Here is a 24,424-nt window from a genome sequence, read left to right on the forward strand (position 1 = left end):
TTATCGTATTTACAAGGTTAAAGAACTCATTTCTTTTTCTTAGTTAATCGATCTTCACATAGTTTATTATAAGATTGGCTACAAGTGTTGTCTTTGGAGTAGGATCTAAGGTGCAATTGGCCTGAAGTGAATGATCAGTCCTTTGGGACTGGGACTAACCTGAATATTGTTGTGATTTTTGGTGTAAGGGATCACGTATCACAAAGGTAGGTTTATCTGGGTGGCAAGATAGATAGGAGTACCCAAGGAGACAGTCTGTGACTGTATGTTAAGGCTGTTGTAGTGCCTGAGGAGTTCACACTTGATTTGTGAAATCTAAGTATAGAACTCATACCCAATTTGTGCTGGGTGCCCTGCTCAAAAGTCTGCCCTGAGTTGGCACTCATGCTGTCTGGAGCCACTCAGTGACCCTAACAGTCACTGTTTCAAATCCAGTCAAAGAAGATTAGAAGTTGTTAGTATGGGTAACATGCTGGCTAAGTGTGTTGTCTTCCTCCAGTGCCTGATTCATAGAGATAAAAGCCTTCTACTGCTACCACATAGTGGAATTACTCCTTTAGCTCACATGGCAGAGACCAGTGTCTTGGATCTCAAGAAGTGGGGTTCAGTCTCCACAGACACCCTTTTTGGTGGGGGGATGATTACACATCTGATGGCCTATTTGAATTGAGCACAGTTCATAGGAGACAGGTGTCTGCCAACACGGGCACCCTTGTTCGTTTTCTCAGTAGAAGGGCCAGGGACTGAATGGCCCATGGTCACTGAACTCAGTCTCCTCTTGTCCTTAGGAAGGGTCTCCCCAGGACAGTGCTGATGCATGTTGGCCGGGCAGTGTACGGGAAGTTCACCCTATTGCTGCCTGAGAGGCATCTGCTTTGGGAACCAATCCGTTCCTGCTTTCCTTCCCCGTTCTCATCCTGCAGCCAATCGTGTTGGACCACAGTCCAGTCCCCGATCTTCATCATTATCATCATGTATATTACAGTAGCCCCTAGTGGGCCCAGTTGAGACTGGGGACCCTCCGAAGGGAGTGCACTCACTGCTACAGGGCCTCTATGGGGCCAAGCATCGCATAGTGTCTCTTTCCCCATCCAGTGCCCCCTGCTGACGGCCTCTCTGGTCCCCTGCCTCTTCCCATGATTGGGCCCTCCAGTCATGTCATAGTTTCGTCCACTCCTTCTGGAGTAACAAAGTCCCACCAACAGAACTTTACTGTTGTTATATCAGGTCTCTGGCCCCAATTCTGGGCCCTGTGGTCCTTGTGCGCCCTATGCTCAGGGGTTCCAGTCATCCTTTATCCCCTTGTTCAGCCTGTGTCACCATCCCAGTGGCTGGTAGGGAAATGCAGGTCCTCACTCTACACCAGGCTCCAGCTTGGGGATCCTATAACCAGTAGCCCAGGTCTGCTCAGTCCTACACGTTGCTGCTACTTCCTTGGGTTTTTTCCTACTCAGCCTCTCTCAGGTCTTCTCCCCACAGCCTCTGTGGGCTCACCTGGCTCTCAGAACCCCAAATTAAAGCATAATCTTGAGCCCATTGCCACCCTCCTCGGGCTTGGCCTTTCATGCCTTCCTTCACTGAACACCTCCCTGGGCTCTCTCCCTCCCTGGAGGCCTAGATCCTGCCCTTTTACCAGGGCTTATCGCTGGAGCCTGTTCCACGCCTAGTGGCTGCTTCGTCTCTCCTACCCTCTTGCCAGACTTCCCTACTCAGGATACAGTCCCAGGGCCTTACTCCTCCCCGGGCTTTCTCCTCACACATTCTCTCGGCCCAACTGATCATGTCGGCAAGAGCAAACGGGACAAATGCCCACTTTTGTCAAAAAAGTCGAGACAGCCTGGACAAGGCTTAAAAAAGGGACCGTCCTGGCCAAAACGGGACATATGGTCACCATAATCCTGCCCCAAAGAGTTTACAGTCTAAATAGTCAAAAGATTATGCTCCCCTACCTTTACAGCTGGGTAAAGTGACACACAGTGAGAAATACATGACTTGCCTAAGGTCACACATGGGGTAGGTGACAGAGCCAGAAATGGAAGCCAGATCTCCTGAATTTCAGTCCTGGGGCCTGAACCACAAACTAACTTTTAAATCCCAACGAGTCTCTGTAAATCAGGCACGCATCTGATTTTCTGTGTCCTCCAATCCTGCCTTAATGGCTCCTCTTCACTGAGACCGCAGCATACACTCTGCTGGGAGTGCAGTCTGGTTCCTGCATTCTCCCCCCAACCCTCCAGATGAACAACTTTCAATCTGCTCTTCCTAGAGCTACTCGGCCCCTCTGTTTCCATCCCTCTTCTGGCAGCAGCAGCTCCCTGGTTCTGTTGTGGTCACAGGGCCTATCAATTTACCCTCATAGTGAGCTCAACTGGCAAAAGTCAGTGTAAGGTCATAAGATGTCACAATCACCTCCTACAACAGATGGGGATGGGGAAAGGGAGACAGACTGGATTGGTCCAAACAAAAAGGCCGATTGCTATAACTCTAGGACTGTGTTAGGATCACGTCTGGTAAACAAGAAAAGCGTGGAACCAAAAATCAGTGAACCAAATGTGGGGTGTTGGAAACGAGGCCTAAATGGTGGACCAGATAATGATGGGATGGGCCACTCTGCCCACCACTCCCTTTGTGGGACCTTCCGAAAAGAGACGTAGGTAGAGAAATTGGCTACTGGTACAAGCTTCACTTTCATGCCTGCCTCCCCCACCATCTCCTGGGACCTTTGTCATCCTGATCCTGAGAGATGTCCTGACCGGACTGGACCAGAGAGAGGGACCACCTGGGATGAAACAGGATCGGACTTTAACAACAACAACACCTCCAGCCCATCTCAGCTAACTTCTCTTTTGCCCCAAAGGACAGTGATTATCATCTCTGATATTAGCTGAGAGGCTGTCCAACAAGGGGTTTTTCTTCTAAAAACTCCCCCCAGCTCAAGGAAAGGGAACAAGGAATGTTGTTAAAAAGAAAGGTTTATTTAATACAGTACATTTCAGATGCTTTAACTGTCCTTTTCCTGTATCTTTAATAAAGGGTTGAAAGGATTTCTAATCATAGATTATATTAATTACATTAGATTAGATTAGATTTGGGGGAAGGGATAGCTCAGTGGTTTGAGCATTGGCCTGCTAAAGCCAGGGTTGTGAGTTCAATCCTTGAGGGGGCCATTTAGGGATCTGGGGCAAAAATTGGGGATTGGCCCTGCTTTGAGCAGGGGGTTGGACTTGATGACCTCCTGACATCCCTTCCAACCCTGATATTCTATGATTCTAATAGTGTGTTTGCTGTGGTACTAAGCAGACCGAGGTCTCTGTGCACCAAACTCGAACCTTATTTAATGCTGCTTAATGTTGGACAGTGACTGGATGATGTTAACACCTTCGGCCCATATAGTCCATCTAAATAAACACATTTCCTCCACAGACTGTCCAGTTGCTCAGGCTCATGGCTTCCTCAAAGCTCTCTATGCTACATGCTGCAGATGCTAATTCCCTTCAGGCAGCTATTTGGACTTAAATACAGAAGGGGAGCCCTGCCTGTGTTAGGGGAAGAGAGGGCAAAGTGTTAGTCTCTAAGGCGCCACAAGTACTCCTTTTCAAAGTGTTTGAGTTGCTCTTGTGTTTCCTTTTCCTTGTGCTATCTCACGGTTGCACAGCAGGGAAGTAGATGGGCTAATAGTTTTATAGTTGGCTCAGAGAATGTCTTGGAGTGTCACTGATGCATACCGTAAATTTAGAGCTCAGGCTGTCCTTGAAATCAGAGGAAGGGAGGGAGCTTCACTGTTGTGTAACTGCATCCGGTAGCTTTGGTGGGCCAGCCACCACCAGGACTGCAGGAAGGGAGCACGGGGGGCAATTCTGGGTGTGACTGCCAAGGGGCAGGATTGCCAAACTGAAGAAATCAAGCACCAGGCGATGTGGAATGCCCTCAATTAGAGCTGAGTGAATCATTTTTTTTTTCTGTTCAGAGACCCAACGGAAAAATCCCAAATGCAATTTGTTGGAGTTTCAAACTGAAACAGAACTCTTTTCTTGGTTTGTTTTTCTTGCTGAAACAAAACAACTGAAAAAATACTTTGTTCGGGTAGAAGGAAACATTTTGAAATACTGTTTTTGAAGTGACACTTCGATTAGAAAATGTCAATTCAAAAGAACCCGGCTTCTTTAAAAACAAATGAATTGCAAAACCATTCAAAAGAACCTGGCTATTTAAAAACAAAATGGCAAAACGGTTCGTTCATGCTGACATGAAAATGGCTCAGAAACCAGATATCAAAGATTAAGAATCCCCAGGGTATTTTTTCTTTCTCATGATTTTTATGAATTTTGGGGGCTAACTCATTAGTTTTTAAACACTTGGGCTTGGCAATACTGTTCTATGGTGCCTTTGCTAGATGCAGCATGTCCCAAACAAGAACAGGGAACTTCCTGGAAAATACCCACAGGTAGAGGCTAAGGGTGGTAGCTGCATTCCTTGCCTGCCAGACTTGACTACATCCCTGACAGACCCGCCTCACATCTTGGCTCTCCTGTCTTTAATCATCTTTGTGCCCTGCCCATTGTGAGTCTTAGTAACAGTTAATACCCGGGTCGCTGAGGCTGGGGCTGCAAGGTGGGGAAAGCTTTGCTAATCCTTATCTACATAGGCAGCAACATACTGGTCACAGATTTTTGTGATGTGATCTCTTGTTTGTTCAGTGCTTGGTGATTAACACTTGGCTGTTCCCTCAGTGCAATCTAACCTGACTCCCGGTCAGCTGGAAAAACAGTGGACTGACATGAGTTTGTCATGAGTCTCAATCACGGAACCAACTGTCCTCGCTAATCATAGAATACCAGGGTTGGAAGAGACCTCAGGAGGTCATCTAGTCCAATCCCCTGCTCAAAGCAGGACTGATCCCCAACTAAATCATCCCAGCCAGGGCTTTGTCAAGCCGGGCCTTAAAAACCTCTAAGGATGGAGATTCCACCCCGTCCCTAACTGAGCAGCATGAATTGGCAGGACGAAGTAGCTGTGTTCACCCAGGCTTTTCCTCAAGTGATAACCCTTATAACAAGGAGGCAGTCCCTCCTCCAAACTCTCCTTTGCTGCAATGCCCACAAAAAACTGGACAATGGTTAGGCCGTTGCTGTGCTGGGACCACTGCCAACGTGCTGACCAGTGCTGTCTCAGCGTTTCCTTGTACTCCCCCGTCTGTCTGTATCCATCTGCTGATTTGTAAGCACCTGGGGGCAGAGACCGTCTTTTTGTTCTGGATTTATCCAGTGCCAGGTGCGATCGGGTCCTGGTCCGTGACTGGGGCTCCTCAGGGCTATGGTAACACAAGTCATAAATAATAAAAGGTGAAGGAAACAGTCTCTCAGGTTGGGACTCGGCTCAGGGCTATGAGCTTTGGGAACAGATTCGGACCTTCCCAAGGCATCCCCCCCACTCTGCGCCAGACAAGGGGAAAGCTGGGCTGCATTTAATCCCTTGTTTGCTGGGAACCAGGTAGGGCTACTGGCCATTGTCATCTCATGCAGAGGGTCGCCGATGACTGGGGCAGGGGCAGCACTTTCTGCTGAGGTGAGGAGGACATGCTGGGTGAACTGTGCCTTTGGAATGCTTGTCTCCTTCCTGACTCTGCACTGCCCAAATGGCAGCACAAGCCAGGGCCTGCCAGTGAGCAGGCAGGTTCCTCCATCTGTGAAGGAGGGCTGGAATAAACTTGTTCTTTCTGCTTTATTGATTAGCAGGAAATCTTAACTCCACCTGTTTGGCAATAGCTTGTTTCCTGGGTTTGCTTCTGGCCAGGTGTGACTAATGTTTTCTCTAGAAGAGGTTTGCATGGCTGCCACTTGAAGGATCCTCACCCTAACCACAGAGACTGTGCTAAGACCGTAACTTATGGGAGTTAACAGGAAAGGTGGATGCTGAATGACAAGCTAGGGCTCCCAATTGTGACCGGTGTCCTTTGCCCCTGATGGCTCCAAGGGGCCATTCTGCTGTCCCTGGTTAGGAAGGGGGTTGAAAACATGCATCTGAATGATTGAATTGAATGCATGGACTGGATTGTCTCTGGTCAACCAGAAGTGCTCTGCTTTATGGCATGTCTTCAAGTCACCAGGGCCTGATGAAATACATCCTAGAATACTCAAGGAGCTGACTGAGGAGATATCTAAGCCATTAGTGATTATCTCTGAAAAGTCATGGAAGACAGGAGAGACTCCAGAGGACCGGGAAAGGGCAAATATAGTGCCAATCTATAAAAAAGGGAATAAGGACAACCCGGGGAATTACAGACCAGTCAGCTTAACTTCAGTACCTGGAAAGATAATGGAGAAAATAATTAAGCAATCAATTTGCAAACACCTAGAAGATAATAAGTTGATAAATAATAGTCAGCATGGATTTGTCAAAAACAAATAGTATCACACCCAACCTAATAGCTTTCTTTAACAGGGTAACAAACCTTGTGGATAGGGGGAAGCTGTAGATGTGGTATATCTTGACTTTAGTAAAGCTTTTGATACTGTCTGGTGTGACCTTCCCATAAACAAACTAGAGAAATACAACTTAGATGGAGCTACTACAGGGTGGGTGCACAACTGGTGCCCAGAACTGGACACAATACTCCAGTTGAGTCCTAATCAGCGTGGAGTAGAGTGGAAGAATTACTTCTTGTGTCTTGCTTGCAACACTCCTGCTAATACATCCCAGAAAGATGTTTGCTTTTTTTGCAACCTTGTTACACTGTTGACTCATATTTAGCTTGTGATCCACTCTGACCCCCAGATCCCTTTCCGCAGTACTCCTTCCTACACAGTCATTTCCCATTTTGTATGTGTGCAACTGATTGTTCCTTCCGAAGTGAAATACTTTGCATTTGTCCTTATTGAATTTCATCCTATTTACTTCAGACCATTTCTCCAGTTTGTCCAGATCATTGTGAATTTTTATCCTATCCTCCAAAGCACTTGCAACCCCTCCCAGCCTGGTATCATCTGCAAACTTTATAAGTGTACTCTCTATGCCATTATCTAAATCATTGATGAAAATATTGAACAGAACCAAACCCAGAACCAATCCCTGCGGGACCCCACTCGTTATGCCCTTCCAGTATGACTGTGAACCACTGATAACTACTCTCTGGGAATGATTTTCCAACCAGTTATGTACCCACCTTTTTTTCTTAATTTTTCCTCAAATAACTATTTGTCTCAGATTTACTCCTAGGTCCTGGTGATTTTTAATGAGACTTAGGCTCCTAAACCACTTAGGGACTTTTTGGTCTCCCTAAGCCTCAGTGTCTCTGAGACCCTTAATCTCTCTGTGCCTCAGTTCCACAGCTGTACATTAAAGTCTGAGATGCTCAGATACTACAGTGATGTCAGCCATAGAAATCCCTTAGATTGATAAAGACTCATGTATTCCTATACTTACCCTTGCACACCCCCAGTCCTCTAACCCTGCTCAGGAAACCACCACATGGAATAGAGCATTTACAGAGCATAAGAAAGCATTGCTAATTCCAGCCACAAGGAAAGGTACTGGGGGGGAGTAGTAGGTTTATAGAAAGATTTATTACCACTCTCCAATGTGGTATTACCAACGTCTATTCCTATAACCTGCCACAACTGTACCCAGAGAAATGGAGAATGAACTTGTCAAAAGTTAGGGCAACTGCACCTCTATTCCCCCTCTGAGGTCCCTCGAGGGCACCCACTCCTGGCTCCTCAGCCATCATCTTTCTTGGGCAGAGACCAGTGTCTCTCTTCCTCCTGATTGGGGTTTTTCCAGGCTGCAGAGTTCCCTGTCTATACCATGATATCCCCCGCAAGCCAGATTGCTTTAAATGGGCCAGCGTTTGCACTTTGCTTTCTCTTAGCCCTGGTCTACACTGCGGGGGGGGGGGGATCGATCTAAGTTACGCAACTTCTGCTATGTGAATAACGTAGCTGAAGTTAACATACTTAGATCGACTTACCGTGGTGTCTTCACCGTGGTGAGTCAACTGCTGCTGCTCCGCCGTCAACTCTGCCTGAGTGTCTCCCGGCTCTGGGTACAGGAGTCGACGGGAGAGTGCTCAGGGGTCGATTTATCGCGGTTAGACTAAACACGATAAATCAACCCCTGCTGGATCGATTGCTGCCCACCGATCCGGCGGGTAGTGTAGACATACCCTTAGACGGCTATGAACAATGTAACTGCCAGCAATCTCAAGTTACCACACAGTCCTTCCTAAGCAAGCATCTTTATTTTTAAGGTAAAAGCATTACAGAGAAAACATATTAAGATAATAAAGATCCTGCACATGTGCTAATAAACCTACCAAAGATCACCCCCCAACTCCGGCAGGGGCTCTGGTAGGAGGCAGTCCTTCAGACTCCATCACATGGGGTGATTACAAGTTCATAACAGCTTTAGCTCAGAAATAACACCACCATGAATAGGCTATGTCCACACTACAAATCACTTTGGTGCAACTTACATCGCTCAGGGGTGTGAATAATCAATGCTCCTGAGTGACATAAGTTACACCGACTAAGCATCAGTATAGACAGCACCATGGCAGTTGGAGAGCTTCTCCTGCCGACATAGCTACCACCTCACATGAAGGCAGGAGTTGTGAACCCAATGGTAGAGCTCTCTCCCGTCTGCTTAGAGCGTCTTCACCAGAAACGTTACATCAGTGCAGCTTGCGCTGCTGCAAATGATGTAGTGGAGACATAGTGTTAATCTTTCCTTTATACAGCTTGGGCCCTTGACCTTGAGATTCCAAGAACAGGCAATCACCAGACAATGATCTCCTTCTCAGGACACCACTTCCAAAGGCTGGGTTTTTGCATAACCAGAGGTGGGAATTTGCATTCAACTCCTTGGAGATTCACCAGGCAAACCACTTGACACTATTTGTCCCCAGAGCCCATTCATGTCTGGCACGTTGTTCATTACAGTACTTTGAAGTTCATAACACTTCCCAGGATTCAAGCCCCCTCTGTCTTCTAGGGAGAGGCTACATACAATCCCAACCCACAATAATACATAAACCACACGTAAAAATACATTTAATACAATAGACCCCAAACACACAAACTTAATTCAGTAAGGTTTCCTAAGACTATTGCAGGAAATTGCCATGTCTGTCACAGAGATGATTGGTAAAATCTCTAAGTATTTTTCTTCGGGTGTAAATGAAGTGGCTGATCCCAACCTAAAGCTTTAGCAAAGCTTTTGACACGGTCTCCCACACTATTCTTGCCAGTAAATTAAAGAAGTAGGGGCTGGCTGAATGGACGGATAAGGTGGATAGAAAGCTGGCTAGATTGTTGGGCTCAACGGGTAGTGATCAATGGCTCCATGTCTAGTTGGCAGCCAATATCAAGCGGAATGCCCCAAGGGTCAGTCCTGGGGCCGGGTTTTTCAATATCTTCATTAATGATCTGGAAGATGGTGTGGATTGCACCCTCAGCAAGTTTGCAGATGACACTAAACTCAGAGGAGAGGTAGATATGCTGGAGGGTAGGGATAGGATACAGAGGGACCTAGACAAATTAGAGGATTGGGCCAAAAGAAATCTGATGAAGTTCAACAAGGACAAGTGCAGAGTCCTGCACGTAGGGCAGAAGAATCTCATGCACCACTACAGACCAGGGACCGAATGGCTAGGCAGCAGTTCTGCAGAAAAGGACCTAGGGGTTACAGTGGACGAGAAGCTGGATATGAATCAACAGTGTGCCCTTTTTGCCAAGAAGGTTAATGGCATTTTGGGCTGTATAAGTAGGGGCATTGCCAGCAGATCGAGGGACATGATCGTTCTCCTCTATTTGACATTGGTGAGGCCTCATCTGGAGTATTGTGTTCAGTTTTGGGCCCCACACTACAAGAAGGATGTGGAAAAATTGGAAAGCGTCCAGTGGAGGGCAACAAAAATTATTAGGGGGCTGGAACACATGACTTATGAGGAGAGGCTGAGGGAACTGGGATTGTTTAGTCTGCGGAAGAGAAGAATGAGGGGGGATTTGATAGCTGCTTTCAACTACCTGAAAGGGGGTTCCAAAGAGGCTGGATCTAGACTGTTCTCAGTGGTAGCAGATGACAGAACAAGGAGTAATGGTCTCAAGTTGCAGTGGAGGAGGTTTAGGTTGGATATTAGGAAAAACTTTTTCACTAGGAGGGTGGTGAAGCACTGGAATGCGTTACCTAGGGAGGTTATGGAATCTCCTTCCTTTGAAGTTTTTAAGATCAGACTTGACAAAGCTCTGGCTGGGGTGATTTAGTTGGGTATTTGTCCTGCTTTGAGCAGGGGGTTGGACTAGATGACCTCCTGAGGTCCCTTCCAACCCTGAGATTCTATGATACCACCCATTCCCCCCGCCCCCAGTTGTGTATCAAAAACTTGATCTAAATTGGGGAAATATTACATGAGTGAATATGTGTAAATAGTTAATTGTTCTCATGGATATGTAGCATAGTCTCAGGGTTTTGTAGGACTAGTAAGACTACTTATGCACTGTAAACCAGTGGCTCTCAACCTTTCCTGACTACTGTACCCCTTTTAGGAGTCTGATTTGTCTTGCGTACCCCCAAAGTTTCACTTCACTTAAAAACCACTTGCTTACAAAATCAGACATCAAAATACAAAAGTGTAAAAGCTACACTATTACTGAAGAGTTGCTTATTTTCTCATTTTTAACCATATAATTATAAAATAAATCAATTGGAATATAAATATTGTATTCACATTTCAGTGTATGGTATATCGAGCAGTATAAAAAATCATTGTATGAAATTCGCATTGACTTCACTAGTCCTTTTTATGTAGTCTGTTGTAAAACTAGGCAAATATCTAGATGAGTTGTACCCCTGGAAGATCTCTGCGTACCCCCAAGGGTACACGTGCCCCTGCTTGAGAACCGCTGTAATCAGTTTCCTTTGTGCAGCTTTTGACACCAGATCACACCAAAATACTGAATAAAATCTGCTCGCCTACAGCATGTCTTCTCCATCATGGAGTACAGACTCCTGCAGTTTACATCAGAAGCTTCCATGGGTGCCACTTACCTCACCCACAATCTTTGCCTTTACTGCGGAATTCCCTCACCTTAGAACAGGAGCGGTCACATGACCACTGTCTGGCTCTGTAGCGTCTTTACGGAGCTGAAGTCGGGAGCGGATGGGATTTCCAGCTGCAACAGTAACTGAATGTCATCCTCTGCCTCAGATCAGCCCCGAAGGACGCCACATCGTTCGATGTCCGTGGCACCCCTGGTGTTGACGTCTATATTGTCCACAACCCTGAGGTTGCCAAGGTACCAACGTGTGTGCCCAGATGGCCCCTGGATGCCGGGGTGGAGGTGGTGGTGACTATGAAGGCGCCAAGCAATGCTGTCAATGATAACAAGGTGAGTTGGTCATGGAGGGGGAGAAGCACCCTTGGAAAAAACGATGTCAAACTTCCACAAGCACAAGAGCAAAGAGCTGTTACTTGGGACTTGGACCAGGCAAAAGGGTGTTTGAAATTGGTCAACAGACACTGTGCCTTGGCTGGTGGGATGTCTGCTGGCTAAGGGTGCCCACATCCTGGGCATTAGAATGAGCGGGGCATCCCATGAATCCCTGGGCGATGCATTCCCATTCGGGGCTTTCGTCACCTCACGGACTGAGAGAACAGCCCAGCTGTAAAACCGCTTCATTTCAGCAGCCGGGACCTGTTGCTTTGGTTTTACTTGCCGATGCTTATCCTATTGTGCATTTCCATGAGGAAGCAATACGACTCTAATCTGCATTAGAGTTTGTATTACAGTAGCTCCCACAGGCCGCCTTGTCTTAGGTGCTGTACAAACACAGCGAGAGGCCATCCCTGCCCAGAAGAGCTGCCTAAATTAGTGGTTTTCAAACTTTTTTTTCATTTGAAGACCCCTCAAAAATGTTGAATGCAGGTGCGGACCCCTTTGGAAATCTTAGACATCATCTGCTGACCCCCAAGGGTCCGCGGACCACAGGTTGAAAACCCCTGGTCTAAATGGAGAGGACAGACAGTGGGATAAAGGAAGTATAATCCTCATTTCACAGATGGAGAACAGGGACATAGAGAGAATAAGGGACTTGCCTGATGGCACAGAGCCACAAATTAAGCCCAGACCTCCTGAGTCCTGGCCCAGGTCCCAAGCCACAGGACCATCCTCTCTGTCTTAAACTAATGAATTTCTGCACAGCACTCCCAGTTGCTCCCAGCGTAGAGAATGGAAGACCACATACAAGACTCACACTCTGGTCTCATCCGTGGCAGCGTTATGTCCCCAGGCAATATCTGTTTTACTCTTAGCTTCGCTACAGGCGATGGTGTCCTGAAAATAGTAGTGCTCATCGTGGTGTCTTTGCAGGTTAGGATTTCATATTATGGACAAGATGGGGGGCTTCCTATGCACAGAGCCATGCTCTACCTTACCTGTGTTGGTAAGTAGAACCGAAGAATCCAGCTGTTCAATAAACTCAGCCCCAAAATGCCGCTCCCTTCACTGGGTAGGAAGGTGGGAGGACACGTTTTTTAGGCTGGCTTTTGGGTAACACTGGCAAAAATATGGGTGTGCGAGGGTGGAAGAGGGGCACAGAAATTTCAATTTTTCAGGGGAAATTCAAAAGCCAAAATATTTCTATTTGGAAATGCTGCAACAGTGACTCATGGGAGTTATAGTTTGGGTGCCTCATGCTCCCATTCTCCTCTGTAGACTAAGATCCCTAGTCAAACTACATCTCCCAGGAAGCACCACTATCTCCCCCTTGGGGAGGGGGCTGGTGCACTATGGCTGGCGCTGGCAATGGTGCATCCCGGGAGATGTAGTCCAGCCAGGAGACTGGACCACAGGGGCTAATGGGATTAAGAGGCACTTGGACTACAACACCCATAAGGCACTGTGGCAGCATTCCCACAGATTTGAAATATTTCAGTTTTTGGGTGTTCTGTTTTTCAATTAAAAAAAAATCAAAATGTTCTGTGGAAAGCAAATGCTTTTCATGAATACTTTCATTTAGTCAAAGACAGTTTTGATGGAAAATTTTCAAGCAGCCCTGCTTATAGGGACAGGCTAGCTGATCTGAGCCCCATGCTGTAATGGAGACCGGTTCCCTTGTAGCTCACTCCTCTCCCCATTGAGCTGTGTTCAGTCCAGGCCTTGTCTTGCCCTGAGACTATGGGGCGCTGCACACTTTTAAAGAAGCCTATAATGGCACATACCCACCAAAGGATCCCCCTCTATCTCCGCTTTTGGTACTGAAGATCCCAAGCTTGGCTAGAACATGGCCAAGTCCAGTTCATTGGTTTTCAGAGCCCTCCAGCCTGTTGGGTTCTCTCCTTCTCTTGTGCCATTGCAGACATCTCCCTGGATGCTGATACAACTCGCAGTGGGGCGGTGAAGAGGAATATAACAGATATGGTAAGTACGATTCATCTTTGTACCCAAGGAATAAAGGAGACCAGTAGGCTGAGTAAATTCTGAGCTGAACATCCCAGAGCTCCCCAGCAGAGTATCGAGTGTAAAGGAGACATGGTTTATGTAGTACTGTGGTGTGCAGCCTAGAGCACCAGCTGGTGACCTGCAGGGAGCATTAAAGGAGCTACAACAGCATTATTAAGGGTTTGTCTACATGGGGACGCTCAGGAAAATTAATCTGAATTAATTAAAGGTGTGAAGTTCAAGTGGATTAGTTAAATGACATTAAACCCCTGTGTGAACACACTCATTCAGAATTAAAGTGGCTTTAATTCAATTTATTAATTCACTTTGGAAATTAATTAAAGTAAACTGAATTAAGGCTACTTTAATTCTGGAGAAGAGCTTCCACAAAGGGGTTTAATGCATTTAACTAATTGATTTAAAATTCACACCTTTAGTTAATTTGGATTAATTTTCCTGAGTGCCCCTGTGTGGACAAGCCCTAAGTAATTTTATTTTTTTTGTTGCAAAATGTCAGTTCATCAAAACAGTTTCAGAGTAGCAGCCGTGTTAGTCTGTATTCACAAAAAGAAAAGGAGTACTTGTGGCACCTTAGAGACTAACAAATTTATTTGAGCATAAGCTTTTGTGAGCTACAGCTCACTTCATTGGATGCATCCAATGCTCAAATAAATGCTTATGCTCAAATAAATTTGTTAGTCTCTAAGGTGCCACAAGTACTCCTTTTCTTTTTTCATCAAAACAGAAACTTTTCACAGGAAAGGGTCAGTTTTGACAAATTTTTTGACTTGGAAAAAAATCTGAGAAGTTTGGAAATTGTTCATCTTTGGTTTTGACATTTCCAAGATAAAAAAAATGTTAGTTTTCTGGGTTTCATGTAGAAATTCAAACTAATTATAGTAAAAATAGTAACCAAAATGTTTCTAAATGATTGAAGTGTTTCAATTGACACAAAATTTGTTGGTCTCTCAGAAATGTTCCTGGGATGGGAAGACAGTTCTCCACGCAGCTGTATCAGTAGGACCCTGGCTCCCAGTCCCTATGCTCAAACCACACCACTTGCCTTACAACAGTGTATGTGTGTGAGTGGCTGGAACCTGGAAGCTCATATATTTCTGAGTTGGGAATGAGTAACATGGAGAACAGCTGGGAGGGAAACACTTTCCATAGGGGCTAGTGCAATAGGAAGTAGCTATGTCTCATGCCTGTCGTCTTAGCCTTTATTACTGTAGTAGTGAAAAGAATTGGGTTCCTGCTCTCTGGTCTTGTTCCTCATTTCCGTACCAAGCCTGTCTTTGTCTTGCCTCTGCAGAGAGACTGGACGTGGGGCCCAGATGGGCAAGGAGCTATCCTGCTAGTGAACTGTGATAGGGATGACCCAAAGTCCTCGGATATGGACAACATGGATTTCTGTGTGCGATCATATGCAGGTACTGGCTGGGAATGGATCACTGCTTTTGGAATGGGCATTAATCAGATGATGCAGAATGTTTGAAATTCCAGCCAGGTCAGGCCAGAATGCAAGATGTTAGCTGAGTACTAAGAAGAAACTACACCTATATAAAAGGGAGTAGTGAGAGTATGAACACTGGGCACTAAACCAAGGAGTGGTTCATGGGCTCCACTCATCAGAGCTAGGCCTGGATTTTCATGGCCCACATCCATAAATTGCTACCAGTAGAGCCAGGGGTGAAAGTAAGTCGAGTGACTTACCGGTACTCTGGGGCCAGCTCTGCCCCTGGAAGGAGCGGGGCTTAGGGCAGAAGGGGCGGGGTTGAGGGGGTCAGAGCCAGCCCCAGCCCACCCTGTAAGGTAAGTGCCTGGGGCTCTGGGGGCCCTTTAAATTGCCCCCTGGGGAAGCCAGGCTTCCCCAGTTCGGTGCACCGGCTCTTGCTGGTACGCCGTAGCGGGGCGTACCGGCTTACTTTCACCTCTGAGTAGAGCTATAAAACATGTACTCTGGAAAATGCCCAGATAGTCCACTATAACCGCCACTTATCAGAATGTCTCACTTATTCCGAACACAGCTCCAGGCACATCCAAGGGATCTCAATGATATCATAAGAACTGCAGAAATGTTTGCCAAGTGGCTGTGTTAGAAGTGTAATCCTCTACCTGAGCCAGGCTACTAGTCGGGCAGTGAGACAGCTCCAGCTTAGGCCAATTTTCAACCCACAGCTGGTCTACCTTCTCGGGAAGTCTAGATGTTGGGTGCCTCTTATGGAACAGCGTGTCCAAGATATCCAGGGGGTTTATTTTACATTGTGATGCTACTAACCTTAAGGCACAAGTCTCTTGGAAATAAGCCTGTTGAATGGAATAACCAAGGGGGCATATATCTCCTTCTCTCTCTTGGGTACCCAACCACTTCTAGTTGTGATTTTTGCAGAGTCACCTTTGAGTCTCCAGTGCTAAACAAGAGACACCTGGATTGACAATAGAGCTTACAGTCTTCCCTAACCCACACCTGAAAAAAGGAACATAATGGAAACCGATGGGGTGGACAAAGCACAGGGGTCCCGTGTTCTTTGTAGAGTGGTGAGTGGTAGATACGCTGGAGGGGAGGGATAGGATACAGAAGGACCTAGACAAATTGGAGGATTGGGCCAAAAGAAATCTAATGAGGTTCAATAAGGATAAGTGCAGGGTCCTGCACTTAGGATGGAAGAATCCAATGCACCGCTACAGACTAGGGACCGAATGGCTCGGCAGCAGTTCTGCGGAAAAGGACCTAGGGGTGACAGTGGACGAGAAGCTGGATATGAGTCAGCAGTGTGCCCTTGTTGCCAAGAAGGCCAATGGCATTTTGGGATGTATAAGTAGGGGCATAGCGAGCAGATCGAGGGACGTGATCGTTCCCCTCTATTCGACACTGGTGAGGCCTCATCTGGAGTACTGTGTCCAGTTTTGGGCCCCACACTACAGGAAGGATGTGGATAAATTGGAAAGAGTACAACGAAGGGCAACGAAAATGATTAGGGGTCTAGAGCACATGACTTATGAGGAGAGGCTGAGGGAGCTGGGATTGTTTAGTCTGCAGAAGAGAAGAATGAGGGGGGATTTGATAGCTGCTTTCAACTACCTGAAAGGGGGTTTCAAAGAGGATGGCTCTAGACTGTTCTCAATGGTAGCAGATGACAGAATGAGGAGTAATGGTCTCAAGTTGCAATGGGGGAGGTTTAGATTGGATATTAGGAAAAACTTTTTCACTAAGAGGGTGGTGAAACACTGGAATGCGTTACCTAGGGAGGTGGTAGAATCTCCTTCCTTAGAGGTTTTTAAGGTCAGGCTTGACAAAGCCCTGGCTGGGATGATTTAACTGGGACTTGGTCCTGCTTTGAGCAGGGGGTTGGACTAGATGACCTTCTGGGGTCCCTTCCAACCCTGATATTCTATGATTCTATGATTCTATGATTCTGATTCTCTAACCTCATAGCTTCATAATGAGCTGCATCTTCCTCCTTTAGGACCAGCCCAGAAGAAGTGATTTCCCCATCCCTTCTTGATACAATTGATATATATATACAGTGGTCCTATCAGACATAGCGTTACCTGAGTTTCTGTAGAGGGATCACATACACTATGGACCAGATCCTCAGCCAGTATACATTGGCCTAGATCCAGTGACATTGGTGGGACTAGGCTGATAGGCAATAGCTGAACGTTAGGTTCCAGAGACGTGATGATCCAAATCTGAAAGCAGCTGCTTGAATAAGCCCCACTCTTTTCTCTTTTGGTCTCCTCTTACCCTCAGACCTTCGGGACATGTCCTGTATGATCCTGAGAACTCAAGGCCCTGATGCAATTTTTGATGACCACAAGCTGGTTCTTCACGTTTCCGTGTCAGACGCATACAAAGTGGGAGTTTTCCGCGCTCGAGGTGAGTATCTGGCCTTCTGGCTGCTGCGGACTTGGAATTACAGCTTTGGGCCAAGGCATTCTGAGAGTGTCTAGAATTCTCTCTGCCTTTGCACCGCCACGTTACACTGCAGTCTTTCATGCCATGATAACCTATTATGGTGAGAGCTGACACTTTAACAGTCTGCTACACAGCAAGTGGAAAAAAAATTGGCTGGAATATTGAATCCATCCGAGGACCTGTTCCTGCTCCCTGTGAAGCCCATGGGAGCGTTGCCACTGACTTCAAGGGGAGTGGGATCAAGTTCTAAATCTGCCTTTCAATTAGCTGTTCTCTAGCTGTTCCCTCTCAGGAAGGCTGCTCTCTGCTTCCACGTCCATTTGCCTCCACGCTTTCGCCCCGGTCTCGCAAACACTTCCACTCATGGCATGCTGCTGGCCTGGCTCCCCAGCTCAGGGAAGACCAATGACAGGCCCCAAAGCTGGCCCGGCCCTTCCTGCAGGGCACAGTTTTATTCTTTAGGCACAAACCCCGCAGCATATCAAAACAAAGCTATTCCGCCAGCCAAAGCAGGCTTCAGTGGCTTTTCCCCTGTTGTCTTCCTTCCTACTCCAGGGCCTGCCAGCATCCCTCCTGCAGTGCTCAGGCCTGGCCAGCACAAGGAATCTCCTGCCCGCTTCCCAGCTGGGTCTGCTCACTCCCCTCCCTGTTTGGAAAAAGGCTCCACTTGCAAACAGGGCTGAGGGTGGGGGGATCCCAGGGCGCCAGCCCTTAAAGAGGCAGACCACCCTATTACACACAGGCTCAGCTCTAAGCGAGTGAGTACTTCCATGGACTCAAGTGGAACTATTCAGGTGCTTTAATTTGTGCCTGGATGTTTGCACAGTTGGGGTTTTCTATTGTATTGTTTGAGAAACAGTGGCCTAGCCCTGGACTGGGGGAACTTACAGGCCCTCTTTGCACTCCAGGACACTCCTGAGCAGCACTGGAGGCTCATGGCCAGAGTGCAGTGCTGTAATTGTACTGTCTCACAATGATGATACAGGAGGGGGCAGAGTTAAGGGTGTCTGGTTGACCTTAACTGTTGCACTTCTCTGCTTTTTTATTGAGTACTCCTCCGTGCCACCTTAACATCCTTCTAGTGAGACATCCTAGTGTAACCAAGTGTCACTGCTGCCCATTATGGGTGTCTGCAGTGCTGCCGGGCCAGCCTTTGTCCTGGCACCACCCCTGCTCGTGTGCCAGATGCCCCACAGCTGAGGCAAGTGCCACAAGTGATTCAGCTGCCAAGTTTCTGTGCTCCTTCACACCTGGGGGCCTCCATAGAATCATAGAATCATAGAATATCAGGGTTGGAAGGGACCCCAGAAGGTCATCTAGTCCAACCCCCTGCTCAAAGCAGGACCAAGTCCCAGTTAAATCATCCCAGCCAGGGCTTTGTCAAGCCTGACCTTAAAAACCTCTAAGGAAGGAGATTCTACCACCTCCCTAGGTAACGCATTCCAGTGTTTCACCACCCTCTTAGTGAAAAAGTTTTTCCTAATATCCAATCTAAACCTCCCCCATTGCAACTTGAGACCATTACTCCTCATTCTGTCATCTGCTACCATTGAGAACAGTCTAGAGCCATCCTCTTTGAAACCCCCTTTCAGGTAGTTGAAAGCAGCTATCAAATCCCCCCTCATTCTTCTCTTCTGCAGACTAAACAATCCCAGCTCCCTCAGCCTCTCCTCATAAGTCATGTGCTCTAGACCCCTAATCATTTTCGTTGCCCTTCGTTGTACTCTTTCCAATTTATCCACATCCTTCCTGTAGTGTGGGGCCCAAAACTGGACACAGTACTCCAGATGAGGCCTCACCAGTGTCGAATAGAGGGGAACGATCACGTCCCTCGATCTGCTCGCTATGCCCCTACTTATACATCCCAAAATGCCATTGGCCTTCTTGGCAACAAGGGCACACTGCTGACTCATATCCAGCTTCTCGTCCACTGTCACCCCTAGGTCCTTTTCCGCAGAACTGCTGCCGAGCCATTCGGTCCCTAGTCTGTAGCGGTGCATTGGATTCTTCCATCCTAAGTGCAGGACCCTGCACTTATCCTTATTGAACCTCATTAGATTTCTTTTGGCCCAATCCTCCAATTTGTCTAGGTCCTTCTGTATCCTATCCCTCCCCTCCAGCGTATCTACCACTCCTCCCAGTTTAGTATCATCCGCAAATTTGCTGAGAGTGCAATCCACACCATCCTCCAGATCATTTATGAAGATATTGAACAAAACGGGCCCCAGGACCGACCCCTGGGGCACTCCACTTGACACCGGCTGCCAACTAGACATGGAGCCATTGATCACTACCCGTTGAGCCCGACAATCTAGCCAGCTTTCTACCCACCTTATAGTGCATTCATCCAGCCCATACTTCCTTAACTTGCTGACAAGAATGCTGTGGGAGACCGTGTCAAAAGCTTTGCTAAAGTCAAGAAACAATACATCCACTGCTTTCCCTTCATCCACAGAACCAGTAATCTCATCATAAAAGGCGATTAGATTAGTCAGGCATGACCTTCCCTTGGTGAATCCATGCTGACTGTTCCTGATCACTTTCCTCTCCTCTAAGTGCTTCAGGATTGATTCTTTGAGGACCTGCTCCATGATTTTTCCAGGGACTGAGGTGAGGCTGACTGGCCTGTAGTTCCCAGGATCCTCCTTCTTCCCTTTTTTGAAGATGGGCACTACATTAGCCTTTTTCCAGTCATCCGGGACTTCCCCCGTTCGCCACGAGTTTTCAAAGATAATGGCCAAGGGCTCTGCAATCACAGCCGCCAATTCCTTCAGCACTCTCGGATGCAATTCGTCCGGCCCCATGGACTTGTGCACGTCCAGCTTTTCTAAATAGTCCCTAACCACCTCTATCTCTACAGAGGGCTGGCCATCTCTTCCCCATTTTGTGGTGCCCAGCACAGCAGTCTGGGAGCTGACCTTGTTAGTGAAAACAGAGGCAAAAAAAGCATTGAGTACATTAGCTTTTTCCACATCCTCTGTCACTAGCTTGCCTCCCTCATTCAGTAAGGGGCCCACACTTTCCTTGGCTTTCTTCTTGTTGCCAACATACCTGAAGAAACCCTTCTTGTTACTCTTGACATCTCTTGCTAGCTGCAGCTCCAATGTGTGCTCTGCCAACTGCCCCCAACACCACCCTCCTTCCAGGCCACTCAGAGCCCCACCCTTCCCAACATGCAAGTGCCCTCCTGCCAGTGTCTTCCCCAGCTGGAAGAAGTGACCCACTTCCACCAGATCCAACACATGCTTCTGTTGACCTGTTCCCACAATCCACCACATGCCCCCTGCTGATCTGCTCCCAGTAGATCCACCACATCCCCGCTGCTGACCTGCTCCAAGTAGATCCAGCACAGGGGGTGTTTGTTTTATGGAACAGTATCTTAACTTGAGGAAGATCTGAATTATAAGTGTTTAGTGCACTGGGATTAGGACAGTGGAAGTGAAGATGTGATATCAGCTACCAATGCAGTGAAAAGGAGAGTATTGCCCAAATAAGTTACTGAGACCAGACATCCCAGAGAGACATGACCAGTTCCAGAACAGGGGCAGCAAGTAAATGCAGAGTGTCTGCTGGGCTCTCCTAAAGTTTCTGGGGAAGGACAGAGGTACTGTGGTTGAGGGAAGGGGCAGTGCACCTGGAGACTGACTGCTTCTGCTTCTCTTCCAGTCTGGGAAATGAAAATCCAGAGAGTCCCATGGGACTCCTGGGGGTCAGTGAGAAGCAAACATCAGATGCTCAGGGGGAATTCAGTCTTAGTGATCTTCAAGTACATGGATGAGTGGGGCGGCTGGCTAGCAGGATCAGAGTGAAAGCAATTCCTTTGATGATTTTCAAAGGCAGAGAGAGAATTTCACCCATTTCTAAGTGGTACTGGGCTCCAGGCAAAGAACGACACAATTTGTGGGAGAGTTAGAGGTAACTGACTTGACCGCCCTACCTCACTCTTAAAAACTCCGCAAGGACAGGGTGAGGGTTCGAGAGAAGGAGATTCTGTTCGGTGCTTGAGGCTGATGTGTGTGGAGCATAGGCTTGGCAGAATCTGATTTTTTATAATTTCAACCAATAATATTGATTTACATTTTTACAGTTGCTGGGAATTTTGGCAGTGGGGGGTTGTCAAACAAGTACTTAGTGACACCAGACGCTGAGACTCAAAGAGTCAAAGCTTCATAAACCTTTCAACCACAAATTTTTCAACATCACAAGTCACAATATAGGAAGTATATATCCTTAAATCAACAACGCTAACCCGTTTTTACTAGCCGTTCGCTAGTCCATTTGTAACAAGCCTAATTCAAAAGCCTTAATCACTGGAGTTTGATTCTAATATGGTCTTATGTAGCATTTTTCCTCACTTTGCCTATCTGTAAATTTCAATTATTGTCGGTGAAAATATTTAGTTGTTGGTTTGCATGTGTACGGTGAAATCGACCTTTACTGATAAAAATCGAACCTTTCCAAGCCTACTTATGGAGCCGAATGTAGGTCAAACTAATTCCAAACCAGAACTGAATGTTAGGATCCTTTGCCAGGACTTGCCTGTGCAAGACCCCTTTGTGGCCCAACTTACCCTGCCGTGAGATCGCCAAGTATCGGTCACCCCCTCTTGTGGTGTTTGATGCAGTGGTGCTTTAGCCCGTTGACTAAGGAAGGCTCGAGTGCCACCCCGTCCGGGTACTGAAGTCCCCAAAATAAGAAAAAAGTAAGAATTCAAAATAGGATTGGCCAATGAGTCTTTAGCACCCAACCTTTCTGTTTAGGGCCTGTGTTCAAACTGGTCTCCCTGGGTCCAGTTGTCCCATCCGTAAGCTGTCCCAGACTCCTGGCTCTAACTAGCGTTCCCTCACCGGGGGAGTCATAAAGCTCTGTCTCCTTCCTGGTCAGCTCCAAACTGAGCTTGGCCATCTCCTTTTTAACTCCTCTGTCCACGTGTGACACCTGCCGCCAGTGTCGCTGGACAAGGGCCAATTGGGTCCACAGGCCTCATGCACCCCCTCCCGCTCAGTGCCCCCCCATCATGGTTCCTAGAGCCTCATTTGGGCTCTGAAAAAGACTGCCTGGTTCTCAAACCTGCCGAGCCACCCGATGATTTCAGTGAAAGCTGCTGGATGCTTAGCACTTTTGAAAACCAGAGCACGTCTCGAGGAGTCCAAATGTAGATTTAAGGACGTAGGCTCCTTTTTCTGAAAGTCTTTGCCATACACTAAAGGTATGTCTACACTACGAAATAGGTCGAATTTATAAAAGTCGATTTTTTAGAAAGCGATTTTCTGCAGTGGATTGTGTGCGTCCCCACTAAGCGCATTAAGTTGTCAGAGTGCATCCACAGTACCAAGGCTAGCGTTGACTTTTGGAGCGGTGCACTGTGGGTAGCTATCCCACAGTTCCCGCAGCCTCTGCTGACCATTGGAATTCTGGGTTGAGCTCCCAATGCCTGATGGGGCAAAAACATTGTTGTGGGTGGTTTTGGGTACATGTCATCAGTCGCCCCTCCCTCCGTGAAAGCAATGGCAGACAATCGTTTCGCGCCTTTTTTCCGTGCGGGCACCATACTGCTTTCAGCAGACGGTGCAGTAGGTCTTCACACCGTTATCATTGAATGACCGCTTCTGTTGCCACTCTGCTCTCCTGGTGGTCTCGCAGGTCCTCCATATGACCATTGTCATCTGCTGCTTCCGCTGCAACTCTGCTCGGTTGCTCTTGTCTTGCCACACTATGGCAAGCGTGCAACTCGCTCAGCTGTGGTGTCCTGGCAGCAGACGGTGCAGTAGGTCTGCAAAACTGGTCATCCAACCACCGCTTCTCCTGCAACTCTGCTCTCCTGCAGATGCCATACCACGGCAAGCATGGAGCCCGCTCAGATCACCACGGCAGTTATAAGCATTGTAAACACCTTGCGCACTATTCTGCAGTACATACACAGAACCAGAACCTGCAAAAGCAGGCGAGGAGGTGACAGCAGCGCAGTGACAAGAGTGATGAGAACATGGACACAGACTTCTCTCAAGGCACGGGCCCCAGCAATTTTGCCATCCTGGTGGCAATGGGACAGGCTCATGCCAGGGAACGCCAATTCTGGGCCCGGGAAACAAACACCAGACTGGTGGGACCGCATAGTGTTGCAAGTCTGGGATGATTCCCAGTGGCTGCGAAACTTTCGCATGCGTAAGGGCACTTTCACGGAACTTTGACTTGCTTTCCCCTGCCCTGAAGCGCAAGAATACCAAGATGAGAGCAGCCCTCACAGTTCACAAGCGAGTGGCAATAGCCCTCTGGAAGCTTGCAATGCCAGACAGCTACCGGTCAGTCAGGAATCAATTTGGAGTGGGCAAATCTACTGTGGGGGCTGCTGTGATCCAAGTAGCCAACACAATCACTGAGCTGCTGCTATCAAGGATACTGACTCTGGGAAATGTGCAGGTTATAGTGGATGGCTTTTCTGCAATGGGATTCCCTAACTGTGGTGAGGTGATAGATGGAACGCATATCCCTATCTTAAGACTGGTTTCAGAGTAGCAGCCGTGTTAGTCTGTATTCGCAAAAAGAAAAGGAGTACTTGTGGCACCTTAGAGACTAACAAATTTATCCGATGAAGTGAGCTGTAGCTCACGAAAGCTTATGCTCTAATAAATTTGTTAGTCTCTAAGGTGCCACGGGTACTCCTTTTCTTTTATCTTAAGACTGGATCACCAAGGCAGCCAGTACATAAACTGCAGGGGGTACTTTTCAATGGTGCTGCAAGCACCAGTGGATCACAAGGGACATTTCACCAACATCAACGTGGGATGGCCGGGAAAGGTACATGACGCTCGCATCTTCAGGTCTGTATGAACAGCTGAAGCAAGGGACTTACTTTCCAGAACAGAAAATAACCGTTGGGGATGTTGAAATGCCTATAATTATCCTTGGGGACCCAGCCTACCCCTTAATGCCATGGCTCATGAAGCCATACACAGGCACCCTGGACAGTAGTCAGGAGCTGTTCAACTATAGGTTGAGCAAGTGCAGAATGGTGGTAGAATGTGCATTTGGATGTTTAAAAGTGCACTGGCGCAGTTTATTGACTTGG

General features: G+C 47.4%; 1 protein-coding gene across 1 annotated transcript in view; it reads left to right on the forward strand.

The window, feature by feature from the left end:
• Positions 1-24,424, forward strand: part of LOC119845218 (protein-arginine deiminase type-3-like) — a 43,382-nt gene that overhangs the window by 3,658 nt on the left and 15,300 nt on the right. Inside the window, exons 2-6 of the mRNA XM_038377188.2 lie at positions 11,204-11,384; positions 12,366-12,438; positions 13,354-13,415; positions 14,749-14,866; positions 17,191-17,316. Of these exons, the coding sequence (XP_038233116.1) occupies positions 11,204-11,384; positions 12,366-12,438; positions 13,354-13,415; positions 14,749-14,866; positions 17,191-17,316 (560 nt within the window). The remainder of the gene's footprint in view (positions 1-11,203; positions 11,385-12,365; positions 12,439-13,353; positions 13,416-14,748; positions 14,867-17,190; positions 17,317-24,424) is intronic.

The sequence above is a fragment of the Dermochelys coriacea genome, chromosome 18 (assembly GCF_009764565.3).
Source record: "Dermochelys coriacea isolate rDerCor1 chromosome 18, rDerCor1.pri.v4, whole genome shotgun sequence".
Taxonomy (NCBI): Eukaryota; Metazoa; Chordata; order Testudines; family Dermochelyidae; genus Dermochelys; species Dermochelys coriacea.